The sequence below is a fragment of the Lichenostomus cassidix genome, chromosome 4 (genome assembly GCF_008360975.1).
Source record: "Lichenostomus cassidix isolate B80296 chromosome 4, HeHo_3.0, whole genome shotgun sequence".
NCBI lineage: Eukaryota > Metazoa > Chordata > Aves > Passeriformes > Meliphagidae > Lichenostomus > Lichenostomus cassidix.
The window spans coordinates 10,403,001-10,421,239 of record NC_139484.1 but is presented as its reverse complement, the minus strand read 5'-3'; the positions used below and the strand labels follow the sequence as shown (position 1 = coordinate 10,421,239).

Genomic DNA, 18,239 nt, shown 5'->3' with positions numbered 1-18,239 from the left:
CTCTCCGATTAAAATGCAATCGGTATAACTGAGGTATTAGCAAAAAAAGGAAGAAAACAACAGAAAATAAGGACCTCAGTAACGTTTGGTTATGTTTAACTGGTACTGACTGAGAGAAGTCGATGAATCTCTGCAGTGTAAATGCTGTAGTGAAAGAAACTTTATAGGGAGAAACTGAGCCTCTGTCACTTTAAATGTGATTAATTATGAGCACAAGCTTGGCTGCTGAGTGAAGATGTCATTTGGAGAAGTAAGGCTTGCAGGACAAGCAGTGCAGCTTGCCCAAAGCAGATAGACTAAAACAAGTGAAAATAACCACGGCAACACCAGCCTTCAGCACCATCACAAACCATTCACCAGCAAACTGCATTTAGCTGAACAAGCACTTGTTCTTGTGGGTAGAACACCTCTCAAAGCACAGATTAACTCTGCTGAAGGGCTTTCCTCACCTCTGTGAAAAAGGCATTATGTGCTGGATGGTGATGCCCAGCAAAGCAGTTTTGGGTGGTGCAGGATGTGCCAGTGCTTCCCTCCTCCTCGGTGGGCAGTGTGCCATGGTGCTGGATGGAGCTGCCAGGCAGCCCTGCAAAACACAGCATTTGCCAGGCTGTTTGCACAGGATGCCACACAACTGGGCACAAAAAACCGTGCATCTGATTCTGAGCTCAGTTATCTGAGCGTCAATCAGGAATAATTCCCTGAAGCCAATGGAGTTCCACTAATTTAAAAATAATGAGAACAGAGACTCAAGCTGAGTTCTCCCTCTGCCTCCTTTTCTGCCAATTCCTGCCTTCTATTGGGGCATACTTTTCCTTATGAGGCTACAAGCCTGAGGTGGATTTCAGACACCCCTCTGCTGGGTTTTGTCTGTCACTGAGAGCACCAGTGTGGCTCTGCAGTCACCACCCCATCAGTCCTGCCCACTGCACCAAGGTGCCATCAGCCAGGGCACACCTGGAAATTGATACTATAAGCTGGGGAACATCAAGAAATGGATACCAGCTCACACCATCCAGATAACTCAGCCTAAGAAGAGAACCTGCAAACACACTTTCCAAAGCACTGAAGTCTGGGTAGGTGGTAGATTGTTCCCTTCACTCAGTGCCAGTGTCAGTTTGTCTCTCTGAAGAGGGTTTTTTAATTTCTGTTTGCATTTCAAGGCTATAGAAATGCAAGTCACATTGGGATGATTTTAGTCTGATTATCTGCCTCCCTCCTGAAAAATGCAACCAAGTGATCTGTGGCCCAATGTGATGCCAAAAGATGCAACATGGTTTAAAAAAAAAAAAGGAAATAAAAGAGGAGAAAGTCACAAAAAATAAAGGAAAAATGGGAAGGAAAGGGACCATCTGAACAAACTGACTGCAGTTTGCTAGTTCCTTGAGAGACAAAACCAGCTTCAGCAAATACTACTTTGCATGGTTCAGTGCTGTTTTCTCTCACCACCTTTTTGTGGAATGACTCTAGCAGAGTTTTACTGGTCAGACTGTCAATATATACAATGCTAATACAATAATAAACATCCAGAGTCATGCCTCCAGAGCCAGGCTGTTGATAGAGGAAAGCTTTGGAAACACAGTGTTTTACTGAGGGTAGTCCCCCTTCCCCCCACAATCCCAGCAAGCTTATTTATTTTTTCAGGGTCTTCTTATCATGGAGTATTAAAAACAACCCTTCCCCTCCAAATAAAAAGAACCACCCAGCAACACAAAGAGGAGTGTTCTTGTAAAGACAATGTGCAGATAGCAAGAAAAATATTGCTATTTTTTGCTGCTTTAAGGTGGAGTGTTTGCTCCCACTTAACCCATAATAAGTCTATCTTTATTCCAATGAACTTATTCCCCTTATAAATGCCAGCAGAATCTTCCAACAGTATTTATGGAAATAAGCCACTTTGACAATGCTCTGCTATGCTTCCTGTTATTATGAAAGCAAAGTAAAGCAGTTAAGCCTTGATAACTCCGTAATTTGGAATCACTGGATGCTGAGCTAGGTCTTTTTAATTATTATTTTTTATTTTATAGACCAGTATAATTTGAGGAGAAACCAGAAGGATACCCTGAAAGTTTCCCATAGCCTGAGTTCTTCTAGATGAGACTTGTTCCAGCAAAGGCTGCTACATCCTCCTGATATATTACTAGGATGAAGCTGAAGGGAGGAAGATTTCATAGTTTTTTAAGTGTCAGGAACTAATGATACCCTTTGCTTTGGGAATGGAGCTTTCAGCGAGAATGTGTAGCACTTTTTAAGTAGGGAGAGGAGAGGAGAGGAGAGGAGAGGAGAGGAGAGGAGAGGAGAGGAGAGGAGAGGAGAGGAGAGGAGAGGAGAGGAGAGCAGAGGAGAGCAGAGGAGAGCAGAGGAGAGCAGAGGAGAGCAGAGGAGAGCAGAGGAGAGCAGAGGAGAGCAGAGGAGAGCAGAGGAGAGCAGAGGAGAGGAGGAAAAACCACAGCTGGTGTCCTTGGGGATAAAAATCAGAGTGGCCAGTCTGCAGTGGGGAGCTCCTTACAGTGGTCTTTCATGTGGCTCTGCATCAGACAAACTCATTTACTGATCTATTTCAGCCTTTTTGGTTGGTGGGTGACCAGATCATTATGGTCCAAAACATAGCTTAGATATATGTTTCTCTTCATTCTTTATTCTTGACCCCAAATCCCACTGGCCCTGGGGAAAGATAATTAGATGTCTTGATAAATGTTACTGCAGTGTTTTTGTGCAGACCTTGAAGAAATTTTCGATGCTACAAGCTGCATCCTATTGCTTCACCCCAATTCTCATGTGCTTCTGCTTCAGCATATGAAGTTTTGTGGGCTCTCTTACCCCAAGGAGGATGTCTCAGCACCTATGTTCAGCTAATAAAACACTGTCCTGTGAAAGCATTTCTGTTTTCTGTGGCAGACCTTGGTAGAGCAGGCACTGGTTTGTGGACTAATCAGAGGCAGACCTTGGTAAAGCAGGGGCTGGTTTGGGGAATAATCAGAATTTCCATTAAGGCAAAAGTCAATGGCATCTGTTTTCTTTCTTAAAACAACAAAATACAAGTTCTGCTCTGCCTGTTTTGCACGTGCATGTTGTCTTCATGCACACAAACCCGGATTGCAGAGCTTCACTGATCTCCCTTTAGAGCAGCTGCTTCTGGAGAAACAGCACCAAATGAAAAGCAGCACACAGAGACACCCATGGTTATCCCATTCTGCAAGGCTGACAGTCCAAAAGAGACATTTGCTGAGCATGCTGTGTCTTTCAGCACAGGCCTGGTGGAAACATTAAAACTGGGATCAGCAACTGCCATAAACAAGTGTTCCCTAAAGCATCCCAAGACATGCAGTTTGTTTTCCCTCACTCCCAGTGCTGAGCTCCTTCCACAGACATGATTTTTGGGATAGCAGGCAACTCAGAGCTTCAGAAACATTGCGCTGGGGTCTCGTGCTGAATGAGATCCCCATGGAGTCTGAGTGTGTGAGCACCTCTGTGCCCCTCAGGTGGTTCCAGTGGGGTTGTCTAAATCGGCTCCAAGTGGGCTGCAGACAGAAAAGTCCTGCACTGGCTCCAAAGCATCACAGAGGCTGTGGATAGCTGGACTTCTGATTTCAGGGATAACCTAAAACACCTGACTGCCTCATTGAAGTTTTAAACATTTGGGATCAACACAGTTTGGAAATGACCAGATTTTATAAGGAGGACAGAGGATCCTCACAGTGGTCTTACCAGACTCTCATCAGCAGGAGATGAGACCTCACAGCTCAGCTTGTTCTTACTGTTTTATTGTTATTGCTTTTATTATCACTGCTATTAACTGCATTACTATTACCTTTATTATTATTACCTTTAATTCTGTGGTGAGCGAGTAGGTATGGAGTGCTAGCTTAACACGGCCAGCTGAAGAGCTGCAAGGTGATCCCTGAGCCCCAGGAGCACCCAGTCACACTCTGAAGGGCCATTTCTTTCCTATAAATGCCAGAAATCAGGAATAAAGAGGAAGGAATTTGTCCTACCACAGCTGCTCCCAGGGCAGCAATCCTCAGTGATGTATGGAGTGGAAAATATGTCAGAGCAGTTTAGCAGGAACGAAAAAATCATGATGAAGAGAAGGGCGGCTGAGTGACAAAAGAGTCATGAAACAAACATCCAACCACAAATAATTTGTTGGTTTTATTTGTTCACATTATCCTGCTGACACGGCATGTTTCCCCCTGCTGACTGCGCTTGCCGTATCGGCGCTGAACTCTGGCAAGCTTGGAGGCTGCCTTCTCCAGAACAAAAGTGATCCTAATCCATAGGCAACTCCTTGAGTGTCACCCCTTGTCTATGTGTGAGATCAGGATGACCAAGAAAAAATAGGGACCCTGGGATGAAGTAAAAAGATGAAACAAAAAATATCTGCATGACAATTTGGTATTTTAGGAGCACAATCGCCTAGAAGAAAGGAAAGCAAAAGGAAAGGCTCAGGCTGGAAGCTGTGCCTCTCAAAGGTGGACAAGGATTCTCTCCTCCATGTGGGTTATGTCAGTATGGAAGGTCAGCTGGAAGTCATGTGTGATCCTCCCCATCAATTCTTAATCCTCAATAAGCAGGGGAAAGAACGCGCTGGAACCATAAGAAAGTAGAGCACAATAGAGCAGCTAAGACTGTACAGGGCCACTTAAAAGGATCCTTAAAAACTTTTGTTCCTCAGAACCCTGAAGAGTTTAGGAAAATGTAAAAGGACCCCTTGAAAACATTAGGTTGCCTGCTGGTTTTTGTTTAGGAATCTCCATCCAGCCGTCACAGGAAAGATACACAGGCTCTTGGACATTTCCCTAACAGTTCTCATTTTAGGTAATGTAAATAACATTTTTTACATTAACATCTTATTTATGTAGGATCTTCTGTCTCAGCAGATGTCCTACAGCTGTAGGTGTAGAGAACACAAAGCAGGGCTGGGGGCGGCAGGGGAGGATTAATCTCTTTCTTGGACTCAAGCGGCTGAGGAGGCAATTCAGGGGTGCCATTGAAGTGTTACCAGCTCATATCACACATATCATTCAGCTGACTAAAACACAGTTGGTCTCGTCCCTTGAAGTCCCACATATTATATTTTTAAGTCAAAGATGTAGAAGTGTAATTAGCTTTTTGGAGAAGCAAAATCTACTTTTAGGTAGAAGAGGTTAGGTAGAATATAATCACAGGAGGACAGAATGGTTTGGGTTGGAAGAGGCCTTGAAGCCCAGCTCATTCCAACCTCCCTGCTTCCTGTAGGCAGGGACACCTTCCACTATCCTAGATTGCTCAGAGCCCCATCCAGCCTGGCCTTGGACACTTCCAGGGATGGGGAAACCTCAGCTACTCTGGGAAACCTGTGCCAGTGCCTCACCACCCTCACAGGGAAGCACTTTTTCTACTAATGCAGATTTCCCCCAGTGCCACTACTCACAGATGTCTGTGGACCTGTGCTGATGTTCTTAGCTAAGCACAGAGAATCAGCTCTTCAGCAGCTATAAATCAGCCAAGTGCCCTTGTTTTCAGCAAAAAGAGGCCAGTTTTGCAGCAGGACTAAAAAATCTTTGGACCAAAAACCACCATGAAGCAGTTAGATCCAGGAATCTGCACTATTTAATCCTATTAAAACCATTTATCAAAGGCAGATTTTAGATTCACAACCTGTTGCTTGTTGTTCAGGAACCCCAGAGTTTTGCCTGTTTGCTTTGTTTTCCAGGCACTATAAAGTCTGCAGCTTTGTTTTCCACCAAGTGACAGTGTCTCCTGCCAAAGGGCAGGGAAGTGCTGATCAGACAAATTGGAAGAGATTCTCTTAGTTGTCATACCACAGCTTTTCTCTTGCCACTGACATTTTCCAGATTAAAAACTCTCAGTGCTCTACAAGATTCATTTATAAGTGTAAAAAAAAATAAAAATTCAAAACTAGCTACAGACAAACCCTATTAAAAATCCAGGACATGGTGTACTGCATGAGCAGAACAGCTAGATATGTACATGCCTGGCTATTTCATGGATGGAAAAAGAAAAATTGACCCAATTACAGACCTGTCATACTCCACTTCTCTCTTCAGAGTATTGAATGTCACTTAAACCAAAGCAAAGAGCCAAGCTCATTTCCCGTGACAAACATCCAGGGACATCTTAAAGTCAAAACAGAAGCAACCAAAATCAGAAGGCAGAGGAAAGTTTGACGAAGATTCAGAACCTTGTTGGATGCAATTTTTCAGTGAGTGCACTCAAATCAATAAAAAAGAAGGGCCCTCTTTGCCATGGACAACATTGAAAAGTTTCAGGGGGGATGCTATTTGCAGCATTAGCTGAATAAAAAGCTGTCCTCAGTTTTAATGCTAAGAATGGGTGAACAAAACCAACCCTGAGAAAACCAAATGGGGTGCAGAACAGCAAACAACAGAATTTCTGCTCACAGTAGAAAGAATTAAAGTGAACAGAATTTAATATTATGTCACTCATAATAAACTCGCAACTCACTGCAATTAAAAATTTCAATCATAATAATCAGTTCTGTTGAATAATGACAATATTTCTTACCTCTTTCACATGACTTGAGCCACAAACTACTTTGGGAGAAAAAAAATGGATCAAACCCCTAAACATAACAGGATTAGAAAAGCTCCAAGTGACACCCATACCTAGTGCATGATTTTCCCCAGCTGGAATGGAATTTCCTAATAAAAACTAAGGCTAGTAGTTTCAAGCATCACTGGCACTTACCAAGAATGACTTCCCTCAGGAGAAGTAGAGAGCAATTGTCCTCCTCAGGGACCTATTTGTTCCATCAGGATCTCTTTTCTGCTTGTTGTGCTTTGAGTGATTGGGTGGTGCTGTAAATGCAACCAGGGCACTGGAGATTCTGTGGGTAATTCTAATAGAAGTGTATTAGATATGGATAAAATAATCTGGTTATTTGGATTTTCTGTGGCATTTCTGGGAAGCCAGAGTTTTAGACACTTTCATAAAACAATTGCTGAAATGTTGGGGTGCTCCAGTAGATTAGATACATTAATTTTTGGCTTTTAAGGGATTGTGTTCTTACATGATGTTACCTCTGAGTGCTTTCAGCTTTGATTAAATCTCAAAAGAGCCCCTCTGGTTTCCAGTTTATGGTGCCTACGTATAGACTCTAATTCAAAACCAGAACAGGAGTCAGATGGAACCATACAGTGGGGATGCTGTGGATCCTCATCCCTGGAAGTCATGTTGGATGGGGCTTGGAGCAACCTGGTCTAGAGGAAGCTGTCCCTGCCCATGGCAGTGGGGCTAGAACTAGGTGATTTTTAAGGTCCCTTCTAACCTAAAGCTTTTGCCTGCCCTTTTTCCTGCTGACAGCAATGGGCTCAGACTGAAATACCAATCCATTTCACCTTACAAAAGCATTTTCTCCCTTGTAAAAGAGCATTTAGGCAGAAATTCACAGGCAGTTAGGAATGTTGTCCTGGCAATATCAGAAGCCATGGCTGCCTTGGGACACCAGCCTGGTGCAAGCAGTCAGAGGCTGAGGGTGGGTTTTCTTTATCAGAACTCACTGCTCTTTCTCAGAACTAGCAGGATGCCTCTGGCATGAGCTCAGAATAACATGTCATGTTGATTATAGCCCCTCCTGCAAAGCAGGGAGGTGTGTCACCATCACAGAAAAGGCATTCCCTGCCACATGGGGCTATGCAGCTCTGCAAGGCCCAGCCTGTTTTGATGATTGTAATGAATTCTACAGGTGCAAAAAAAAATATTTAAAACATTATTAATTTTCATTTTTAATATGCTTAACATCAGTTGTTTTAAGAGAGACAAACCATTCCAGCTCTCACTTAGCTTTCTACAAACTACAAGGAATTCTTGTAAAACGATGCTGTCACATAGATTCCCTGCCAAGGTTTAACAAATTGTTTTAATAAAGACTTGCATTATTGAGAGAGTTGTATTTTAAAGGAAATTACAGTGCTTATTTTTAAGGATTCTTGATTATTGCACCAAAATGTGCTTTTTCAATGATTCATCAATATCCATTTCTCATCCCCTTATGTTCTTCTATATTAATGTTTGTTTTCTATATTAATGGTTATTTCTTATTCCCTAATTTGCTGTTCTAGCTAATTGCACAAGATATGCAAGGAGAAACACTAATTACTAAATCAGACTCTGGCTTTTAAAAGGCTCAGGGGAAATAAACCAACAAATGGGAAGACAGGGACCTGTTTATTTTCCCTGCTCCTTGTCTGACAGGCTGTACAGAGTCACAGTGCTTTAAGGGAACGCACGGAATCGCACGGAATCACAGGGAACAGTGCCCTGGGCTTTTATTACTGGGGGGAGGCAGGTTGTTAATCTGTTTTCCAAACATGGAGTCCTGACAGGGAACTTGCAGGGTGTTAATTGCCATGTGGAATGAATGCCCACGGATGTGTGTGGCTATGCAAACGTGTCACAGAATCACTGAGGTTGGAAAAGACCTCCAAGATCATCGAGTCCAACCGTTCACCCAGCACTGCCAAGTCCACCACTAAACCATCTTTTCTGAACATTTCCAGGGATGATGACTCCACCACTTCCCTTGAAAGCCTGTTCCAGTGTCTGCTCCACTTTCTTCTCCTGACTCATGACACATGTGAGTTATCTGAGATATCACACATCATCCTTGGGGCTCACTCTAAAAAGACTGAAATGTTTTTAACCCCTTTGCTGGTGATTTATCCTGACTGACAGAAATTTTCTGATGTGGGGCTTTTGTCCTTATTTTCTTCCAGCTGACACTGTTTGGTGACTCCCTGAAAATGCTCCCTCTGAGAGGATGTACTGTGCAGGGTCTTCCCTTTGAGGGTTCTCAGCAGAAAGAACAGATATTGGTCATTCATGTGGGAATTACTGGGTTTTTTTGTACATACTCATAAATGAAGTATATGTGGCCCTAAAATCAGAGACCAAGTCTCTTAATGAAGAGAAAGTCTCCTTTACTTTGTGAAGACCAGAGTTAAAGATGCTTTTAAACTCAAAATTTAAATTAGAAAGACTCTATTCACTGCTGATCATCTCAATACAGAAGGATGATGAAACCTCAAAGTCACTGGAAAAAGGTTGTAAAAATTACTAAGAATCCAACCATATTTTATTGCTGGAAAAAGTTCTTGTAAGATGGCTGAACGGAAGGTGAGGTTCATCCAAAATACAGGAAAGGTCAGTTGAGTGCAAATATCTAAATTTAAAAAAAAGACGGGTTGTGATGCTGACTGGCAACCTAACCACATGCTGTCAGTCATCCTCATCGAGTCTGTTTATAGAAAACCAAAGCGAGCACATTGGGATGAACAAAGCGCTTATTTCACACAGCAGAGGGAAAGATGGTGGAATTAGTACATAGATGGTCATGGAAAAGGATAAAATGGTGAACAGTGAAACACTAGGATGATGAAGCAGACAGACCACCCTTTTCACTTTCTTCTTCCCTCAGTCCTACTTCAAAAAATAACAACCTTTTCTCTTAATCCTCTTTTTTGTCTCATTCTCCTTCCCAATTCCCAAAGATCTATAATTAGGAGTCTCTTACAGACTTCAGCTCAGAAAATACCACTCACACATCCTAATGCTGAAGGACAACACCATTATTTGAATTTTGTGCTTCAGAAACATAGTCTACACTAAAAATACTCAGCACTCTCAAGGAGCTTCCACCACATCCAATTTACCTCATGAACACTGGCAGCTCAAGCCCTTTGGCTGTGCACCTCTGAGCAGTGTCTGGCTCCATCTCCTGCTTTTGGAGACATCAGTGAGATCCTGCACCCCCTTCCAGCCCCAAGCCTGCTCATTCCCAGACTGGAGTAATGTGGCTCCAGATGGATTTTGCACTGCTAACCGATACTCCCTGACACAGGCTGTGGTCTGCAGCACAGACTCACAGTCTGATTCTTGATGGGGGATGCTTTCACCAAAATGTGGGACTTTACGTTACTTTTCAATGTAACATGTTTTGCCATTAATTCTGTGGTTTTAAAGTTACAAAACTTTGATGAAAAATACTGAAAAGTCTTGAATCAGATAAATCTAGATTTCACCTCTTTTATTAATTTGTTTCTCTGCCACAAAACACAATACCCTATTATTTTCCTTTTCATAGGTAAACAAGAGAATGCCAAGTAAATCTGCCATTTCCCTGTCCATTTTCATCTCATTAGTAACATCATCAGGAGAAAACATCTCCATCTGAGATAGCAACAGCAGTTCAGCAATCTACCAGCAGAAAGACAGGTCAGAGACAAATTGCTGACATGAGATGTGTTTGGAGGCTCCTGTGCACCGCAGTGAGCGGTGCAGACTGTTTTTCTTTCCCCATATTTATGACTTATAATACATCCCAGATCTTGAAACAGGACCATGTAGCTCTGATGATGAACCGGGGGAATTATGCAGCTCACTCCCTCACAACTGGTAACTTCGGATGATTGCTTTGCATGATTCACTTGGAACCATTTGCTGATCCTCATCATGAAAGAATTATAAAAAAAGGGCAGAAATGGATCGTATGTTTAAGTGTCAAAAACATCTCTACGCCTTTCAAAAACAGGGAAACAAGGAAACAAGTAAAATATACATTTGTCTACCACAAAGTGTCAAAATTTAGAGGAACACACTACCACTTGATAAATTGTAAAGTTTGCTAAAGTTACAACATGTATTTTGTGCAAGTCCACACTGCTTATTATTCTCCTTTAGCAAAACTTTTTGATAATTTCAGAATGCTTAACTGGCATAATATAGCCCTCAATATGTTCGGTGTTACATTAAAAACCTTTCATTAGTTAAAGTTTTCATGTGTTATTAAAATCACTGCTTGGATGTGGTACAGTTTGTATTAAAGGATAATATTCAAACAAAACATACAGCTTTTTAACAGATGTTTAATTACAGCAGCTCCTCAAACTCTGAAATCACTTGTGGATCTCATGTTATTTCAGATGAAACTACTTACATACCAATGTGGGTTACTTTGGCCATTATCTTTTCACTTTTGTGGGGCATGATGAAGTTGGGAGCACTTTCAGACAAAAAGAGCTGGTTCCTAATTGCCAGTTTTGAGACAAAATAAACTCTAAACCAAACAAGTAACACATAAAACCCCGCCTTGAATTGTTGTCCTAAGTTCTTTACACATACCACTAACTCGAAGTGTAACCTCAGAACTCACCTCTTGCCTGCAGCCTTAACTTTTTCCCTCTCTGCATTCTCCAAGAAGTTGTCCAAGTCTGATTTATCCCTTTGTAAGCAGAAAAGAATGCAGCTATTTATTGTTCAACTGCTGCTTTATGACAGAAAGCTCTTGTTCTCACACTCCTCAGTGTCTGTGTACTGGAAAGCTCCAGCCTAGAGCAGAGGTGGAAATCTCGGTTAACAAATGGGAAACCAGCTGCTGCTGATAAAGCCCTATGGACTAAAATAGAGTTTTTATTATTTTATTAGAAATATGAAAGTAGATTTGGTACTTTTTGACATTATCTTAGGCTTAACAACCTCATGATATTCTTCTCCATCTTCCTGAGATAGGTGCTTGCTTCTAAAAGCCTAATTTCTAATTAAAAAGCTTATATAGCTAAAAAACCTTATAACTTAAACCCCAAAAGTGAAGATCAAAGAGTGTAAATAAGAGAGAGAGAAAAGGAAAAAAGTTTCCAATAACACACACTAAAGATTTTAAATAAATATTTTAATTCTATTATTGGCATTTACAGGTAGAAAGCATACAGTATGTTACAATTTTATCAAAATGTGAAAAATATGGATGTTACATAAGTAACAAATGTAAAAAAAGTATTTTTCTTACCTTCCCTGAAAGTAAGAAAACTATTCAGCATAGGAAAATATTGATATAAAAACACAGCTTAGGTAAAAAAAAAAAAAATTGAAGTTTTTACACAGTACAATAGGTTCATCAGATCTGCATGAAGATGTAAGGACTTTGTGAGGCTCTATTTTACCTACAACTTTAGGGAATTGGGGGCAACTGGTAAGCTACATTAATGAATCTACAAGTAGTTTTCCCTCATATCCGCTCCAAAATGCTAGAGTGCAGTAATTTTCTATACAATAAATAATTCTTCAAAGTTTCCATCATAGAAAATCATAAAATGCAGAAAATGCCACTCCAAGGTCACAGAGGCTAGGCAGTGCTTTAATAATAGTTATGATAATACTTATTATAGTGCTTTATATCGTCGAAGCACTTCAGATGAGTTAACTAATTAGCCCTCACAACACCCCTGTGAGGCAGGGAACGAAGTGTTTTTCCTACCTTTCCATGGTACAGATGAGAAAATGGAATCAGGGGAGAAGCACAGGCTGCAGCAGCAACAGCACAGCCAAGCTGACAGGCCAAGAGAGGTGGGAATGGAGAGGTTTGTCCCTCGCTCCTGCTGCTGTGAGCCAGGGTGCTGGGCTGGGCTGACAAATGACCATCAGGAATCACTGAGGGGGGGGCAGGAAGGGACCAGGATTAAGTAAGCATCCCCAAAAAACATTTCATAGAGATTCAGAAGCTCTCACACAACTTTGTCAAAAAAATCAAACAAAAAAAAAAACAAAAAAAAGAGAGAGAGAAAGAAACCTGAAACAAACAAACAAATGAACTGAAAAGAAAAAAAAAAACTCCTAAAGTGCTGACTGGCTTGAGCTGCTTCTAGCACCTCTTGTATGGAATAAGACTTACAGCAAGCACTGTTGCCAGCAATTATTCAAGCTGATTTCATCCATAAAGTCACATATGAGCAACTGCAGGATATGGTAACTACATTTTCTGAGACACCTCACTACTGTAATTCCTTCATTCACCATCTTACTTCCATGCGCTTCTTTAGGAAAATTAAATCCTCAGTACTCTTGCATCATAAAACATGTTAGTAGCTGGAGACAATATGCACATCCTTCACAATTGAAACAAAAAATTAGTTCATTTTCAGAACAAAGCATTATTAATTTAAGAATCACGAACCAAACAATGGTAAATAGGAAACCCTTTTCAAAGGCTGCATGCCGAATATCTGGTTTGCAAGTACAATGCATGCAGGAGAAATAAATTCATCCGAGCATAATTAAATTAAAAAGTCTTAAGTCTCTTTCAGCAGCATAATGGTTATTATTTTTAAAGTCTCCTCCAACCAGACTGGCCTGGGGTTCAGATGCTGACCTTGGCTTTTCTACAGCCATAATGGTTTGAGCAGTCCCTGTGGTTTTGCACTGTGGCAACACCAGGAGACAAAGCCTATACATACTGTTCTGCTTCCCCCTCCTTGGACACAGGCTTTGCTGTGCCACCTTTGCTGTCTTCACCCACTGCTGCTGCTGCTGCTGCTGCTGTTTTTTCAGGAAGCGATGCCAAATCTTTGAAAACATCCACATAATGCCCAAAGCCCGGGCCCCAGTTCAAGAGGTTGTCCCAGTTGAAGCTTCCCGCTTGCTGCCCCAGCTTCCCGGGCAGGGAGCTCTCCCCGGTGCTGGCTGCCTGTGCCCCCACGGGTGCTCCCTCGCCACGGCGCCCCGGGTAGCGCCGGGGCTTCAGCCTGGAGCCGTAGTTGTCCTCGTCATCCGCGTCAGACTCGTTCACCTGGGACAACTTGGGCATCCTGGAGGTGTACGCCACGGGCTTATCCCGGTCGTACTCCATCTCGGAGCAGGTGAAGGACTCGTGCGAGTCGCTGTCGGAGGAGGACTCAGGCGCGGGAATGCCGTCGGCCGGGTTCCTCGTCCGGGACAGAGGCCTCCTGCAGTCCTCCTCTGACGAGGAGCGGCCGTGGTCTGCGCTGCAGATGCTGGGGTTCCTGGGGCGAGGGGTGTTCAGTCTCTCCACCTCTTCGATGGACAGCCCCACCGGAGGAGCCGTCTCCAGCGGGATCTGCCCGATGGGCTGCTTAAGGCGGCTTCCCGGGCGGGAGCTGTGGCTCGCCATGGTCTGCGGGCTCTTGCTTCTCCTCCCCAGGCGGGTGGCGTAGTTAAAGATGCCGGGCTGGCAGACGTCACCGTGCATCTCCAGCGGGCTCCCTTCCCTGATGGCGAGGTGCAGCTCCCTGGCCGGGCTGTGCCTGTAGAATGTCGAGGATTTGGAGAAGGGCGCGGGGCTGTGCCGAGACAGGGGGTTGGGAGTGGGGCACGCCGAGTGGCTTAGGGACGTGGTCCTCAAGCCCTGCCCATAGGCGGGCTGGTAGGTCAGGCTGCTGGCGCCCAGGGGCATGGGGGACTGCCGCGCAAAGCCCAGTGGGCTGTGCCTCTGGATAGAGAATTTGGGCGTGTGGCTGCGGAACTGCTTGTAGTGCTGGATGATGTCAGCGTCGGAGGGGGCGATGCTGCTGGCGTTGTCGATGTCGTAGTGCTCGATCTCAGGCTCGGGGGATGCCAGCGGGGCGCTGGGGATCGTCTCCGTGGCGTGCGGGATGTCTGTCTCGTCGTAGATGAGGTAAGGGTTTTCCCTCTCGATGATGTCGGGTTTCGGGTTCCCTTCAGGCTGCTTCCTGACGGTCATGTCATCACCGTAGGGCGGGATGTTGTCAGGGTCATCAAACGCCACATTCTCGCTCCCCTTTTTCTTCTTCTGCTTCGTCTTCTTCTCCTCTTTCGGCCCCTTGGCCTTCTTCCCTCGGCACTGGTTGCAGAGGATGAGGCTGAGCACCAGCAGCGCCAGGACTGTGGCGCAGCTGCCCACGATGGCCGGCACGGCCCAGAGCGGCAGCGACAACTCGGTGGGGTGCGGCGACGGGAGGCACACGTGGCCACCGCTGATGCCCGCCCTGCACTCGTGGCCAGGGGCACACAGCACCCCCAGGCAGGCCACCACGGTCTCGCAGGTCCGTCCCGCAAACGCCTCGGGGCAGCTGCAGGTGAAGCCGTGCGGCCCGGGCTCGCAGCTGCCCCCGTTGTGGCAGGGGCTGGAGGCACAGGCCCCCGGAGGGACGCACTGGTAGGCGAACCAGCGGTTGATGCACATCAGCTCGCCCCAGCAGGGGCTGCTGGCACACACATTGGGGCCGCGGCAGCCCATCTTCACCGACGGGTCTGTTCTGGACAGCGTGGCGAGGCTGTGCTTGCCGGTGAAGGGAAGGCTCTCCCCGCCGTACTTGATGTAGGAAATGCAGCCATCGAAGCCTAGGGGGAAAAGGGACAGTCGTGTTGAGAGCTGAAGGCTGAGTATTGTCAGCAGTGCAGTACAGGCTCCACTGGTCACTAAGTAAGCCAAGAATTCACATGGCTACCAGAGGAAAACATCTATTCTAATGGTACTTAATGTCTTTGAATTGAATTTGAAGAAATACTCTTTCTAACAACTTTATTCAATATACTGAAATGCTTTTCTTTCCTAATTTGCCCATATTTCTAAAACTTATCATTCCCACAGAGAAACCTGTGGGCAGCTGGCTTGGCTGTGCTAACACCAAACATTATTTGAGTTTGTCTATTGTGCTTCTGCTAAGTCTCCTGTCTTACCATCTCGTAAACTCACAGCAGTGCTTTTATATCCTGAATCTTGAGTAGCCTTTTCCCAAACCTCCCATACCTTGGTTGCAGTGCTACCCTACCACAACTTTTAGTGCTGTGAGATTCCAGGGAGACAGAATTATCCCCTGGCTCTGTGCAGTGGTTGAGTGAGGTAACAGGAAAATCCAGTCCTTTGCCAGCTTTATAATTTTCTGTGTTCCCCAGACTTAATCCTTTCTGGAAGGGTTTTGAGGTAGTGAAACCTTACGGTGATCCCTGGTTGAAGCTGTGGCAAAATCGTACACAGAGATGGATACCACTCTGTCATGAAACAGCAAATGCACTTGAGTCATATGAAAGGGTATTAAATGTTTACCATCCTCAGGGCTGAAGATTGAAAGGTGAAAGCCCAAGCAAAAGTGATGATCACCTTGCTGCATTCGTGGTGGTTCCTTGCAGTAGTGATGTGATGGGATAAACAGCAACAGGGAACTTGTCACATCTACTTGGATTTGGAAATTTATTGGACACACCAACTTCACAGCCCTGGAACTGTCACTGGTGTATGTTGTCTGCCTTTAACAGCACTGCAGATATTTTTGACTCTAAGTTCACGAAGAGTTTTATACCAGTGCCTTGAAAATCCTTGGTATGTCGTACACAATGTAATCCAATATTAAAATAAAATCATATGAACACGAGATTTTGGACTGTGTGTGCTTAATGGAAGCCAGACATTCCTAATTTGTCTGCCACAGCATTGGGCAGTGGTGAGAGGTTAGTGTCCTCAATTTTCCTTGTTCCAGCTTTCCTACAAGCCTCTGAATTTTCCATGCACGTGCTGCTCATAAAACATACATATAAAAAGGATAAAGGTCAGCACAGCATCCACATGATTTCTTACCACATTTCATACCAATTCACAATACACAAGTGTAAAGTGCGAATTTGCTCCACTCAAAAATACTTTATCTGGTCACAATTCACGAAGCCAGGAAGATTTTTCAATATAAAAATATGTGAAACATACATCTGTATTGTCTGGAGTATCTCACGTTTTGCAGCTAAAAATCACTTCCATCTTTACTTAGCACTTGGGAAATGATATCAAATATGTGTTATCTACTTCTTTTGCCAGGGTTTGAGACAGTTACTTTAACTCTTAAGGGATTTACTTCTTAGCAGCTAGACATCAGTCAGAGGGTGGTTCCTTATTGTCCTTAGTTTCTGTTGCTCAGAAATAAATCCTATTCTTCATTTGACAGCAGGATAAAGCAGGAGGAAGTTTGAGTTGCAGAAAATATTTTGATCTTATTAATAACAGGCTAAATCCTGCAGTACTTACCAAATCCCTACAAAGTTTTTGTTTAGCATTTTTGCCCAAATAAAAGATTTGCCTTGATTTTCCATATTTTGACTCAGGTAAAGAATAGATCCTTTCTTCGCCACTGGGGCAACAAAATTATAGCAACTGATGTACAGACAAGCAACCAAAGCCACTCCTCAGCCTCCAAAAAGCCCTGCAGATGGAGTGCCTGCTTTTGGAAATGAGCAGCATGTACTAAAAGAACAAAGTCTGTAATCCTTATTCAATTTGCAGTTCCTCTGGCAAAGGATGGACATATACTAATTACTGATTATAAACTGCAGTACTTTGGGCAACCTTAAAGCAAATAGAGACTCTTTGTTCAAATGTGCTTATGTGCACTCTATTAAAAAAAAAAATTAAAAATTACCTGCAACTGTGCTCTTGAAAGGTTGGCTGGATGGAATTCCTCCCAGAGAAATGGTGAGGACATTCATCCCACCAAAGTCTTGAGTGGCATGGAGAATGTCTCGGCTGTGAGTCCTGTCCACTGACAGGATGGTGACAGAGCCATTCTTCTCCAGGAGGACCGAGTGCCACTGGCCATCTGCAGCGTACACCTCAGGGATGTTCCTTTCCACTTTCCCAGCAACTCCAGCATCGGATATGTAGTGCACCTTCCCACCTTTTATCTGATCAGAAGAACACACAAGGCATTATTTTAAAACGGTATCCCGTAACAACTCCTATACACTTGTAACCAGTGTGATATGTACTCAGTACAGCTAGAGTAATAGGTGGCTTTGGTGCAATAGAAAGCTGGGGTGGGTATATTTTTCCCAAAATAATTGCTTTTATACTGAAAATCTTTAATTATTTAGTACTAAAAGTCTGGCCAGAATTAAATACAACACTAAAGTTTCTACAACTGTAGAAACTTCTGCAGAAAAATTGCATCTACATCTTAGAGCTGCCATCCACTCATTCCCTGGGTAATCTCAAAAGAGAAAAGCCTACTGAGAAACCAGCTACAGGATATGCACATGACAGCACATTTTAACCAGAGAAAAAATAATTTTTCCTCCTTCTTCAATGCAAGTGTGGAAAATGCTTTGCAGAGTGCACAGATGTTGTCCTTGCCCAAGAAAATTGCATCCAGTTTTTATTACAACACAGTAGGAATGCATAAGGCATGGCAGAGCTTGAGCAAGACTCCCATTTTGTATCTCTTTTTTCTGCTAATTTTTATTTTGAAAAGAACCAGTTGTATTTCAGAACACTTTCTGAAGACTTGCAAAGTGCATTATTTTGTGAAAATTTTCAAATAGTGCTCACTTGAGCAAACTGCTTTAAAACTTGTGAACAGCTAGGGAAAAAAGGAAGAATATTTTTGATTTTTCTCTTAATTCTATTGAATTACAAGACGCAGGATTTCAAATCTCTTATTATGATCTCAAAATGAGATCAGTGCAAATTCTGCATTTAAGATATA

At 43.4% G+C, this 18,239-nt stretch overlaps 1 protein-coding gene and 1 long non-coding RNA gene across 2 annotated transcripts in view; one reads left to right on the top strand and one right to left on the bottom strand.

The window, feature by feature from the left end:
- Window positions 1-8,351: 8,351 nt before the first annotated feature.
- On the top strand, window positions 8,352-10,616 carry LOC146437837 (uncharacterized). The gene is made up of 3 exons (XR_014851981.1): window positions 8,352-8,596; window positions 10,103-10,233; window positions 10,344-10,616. It is a non-coding gene; the product is annotated as an uncharacterized LOC146437837 (long non-coding RNA).
- Window positions 10,617-11,671: 1,055 nt separating this feature from the next.
- Window positions 11,672-18,239, bottom strand: part of FAT4 (FAT atypical cadherin 4) — a 122,001-nt gene continuing 115,433 nt past the window's right edge. Inside the window, exons 16-17 of the mRNA XM_085057861.1 lie at window positions 17,178-17,439; window positions 11,672-15,111 (exon numbers count right to left, since the gene is read on the bottom strand). Of these exons, the coding sequence (XP_084913987.1) occupies window positions 13,238-15,111; window positions 17,178-17,439 (2,136 nt within the window). The 3' untranslated portion in view covers window positions 11,672-13,237. The remainder of the gene's footprint in view (window positions 15,112-17,177; window positions 17,440-18,239) is intronic.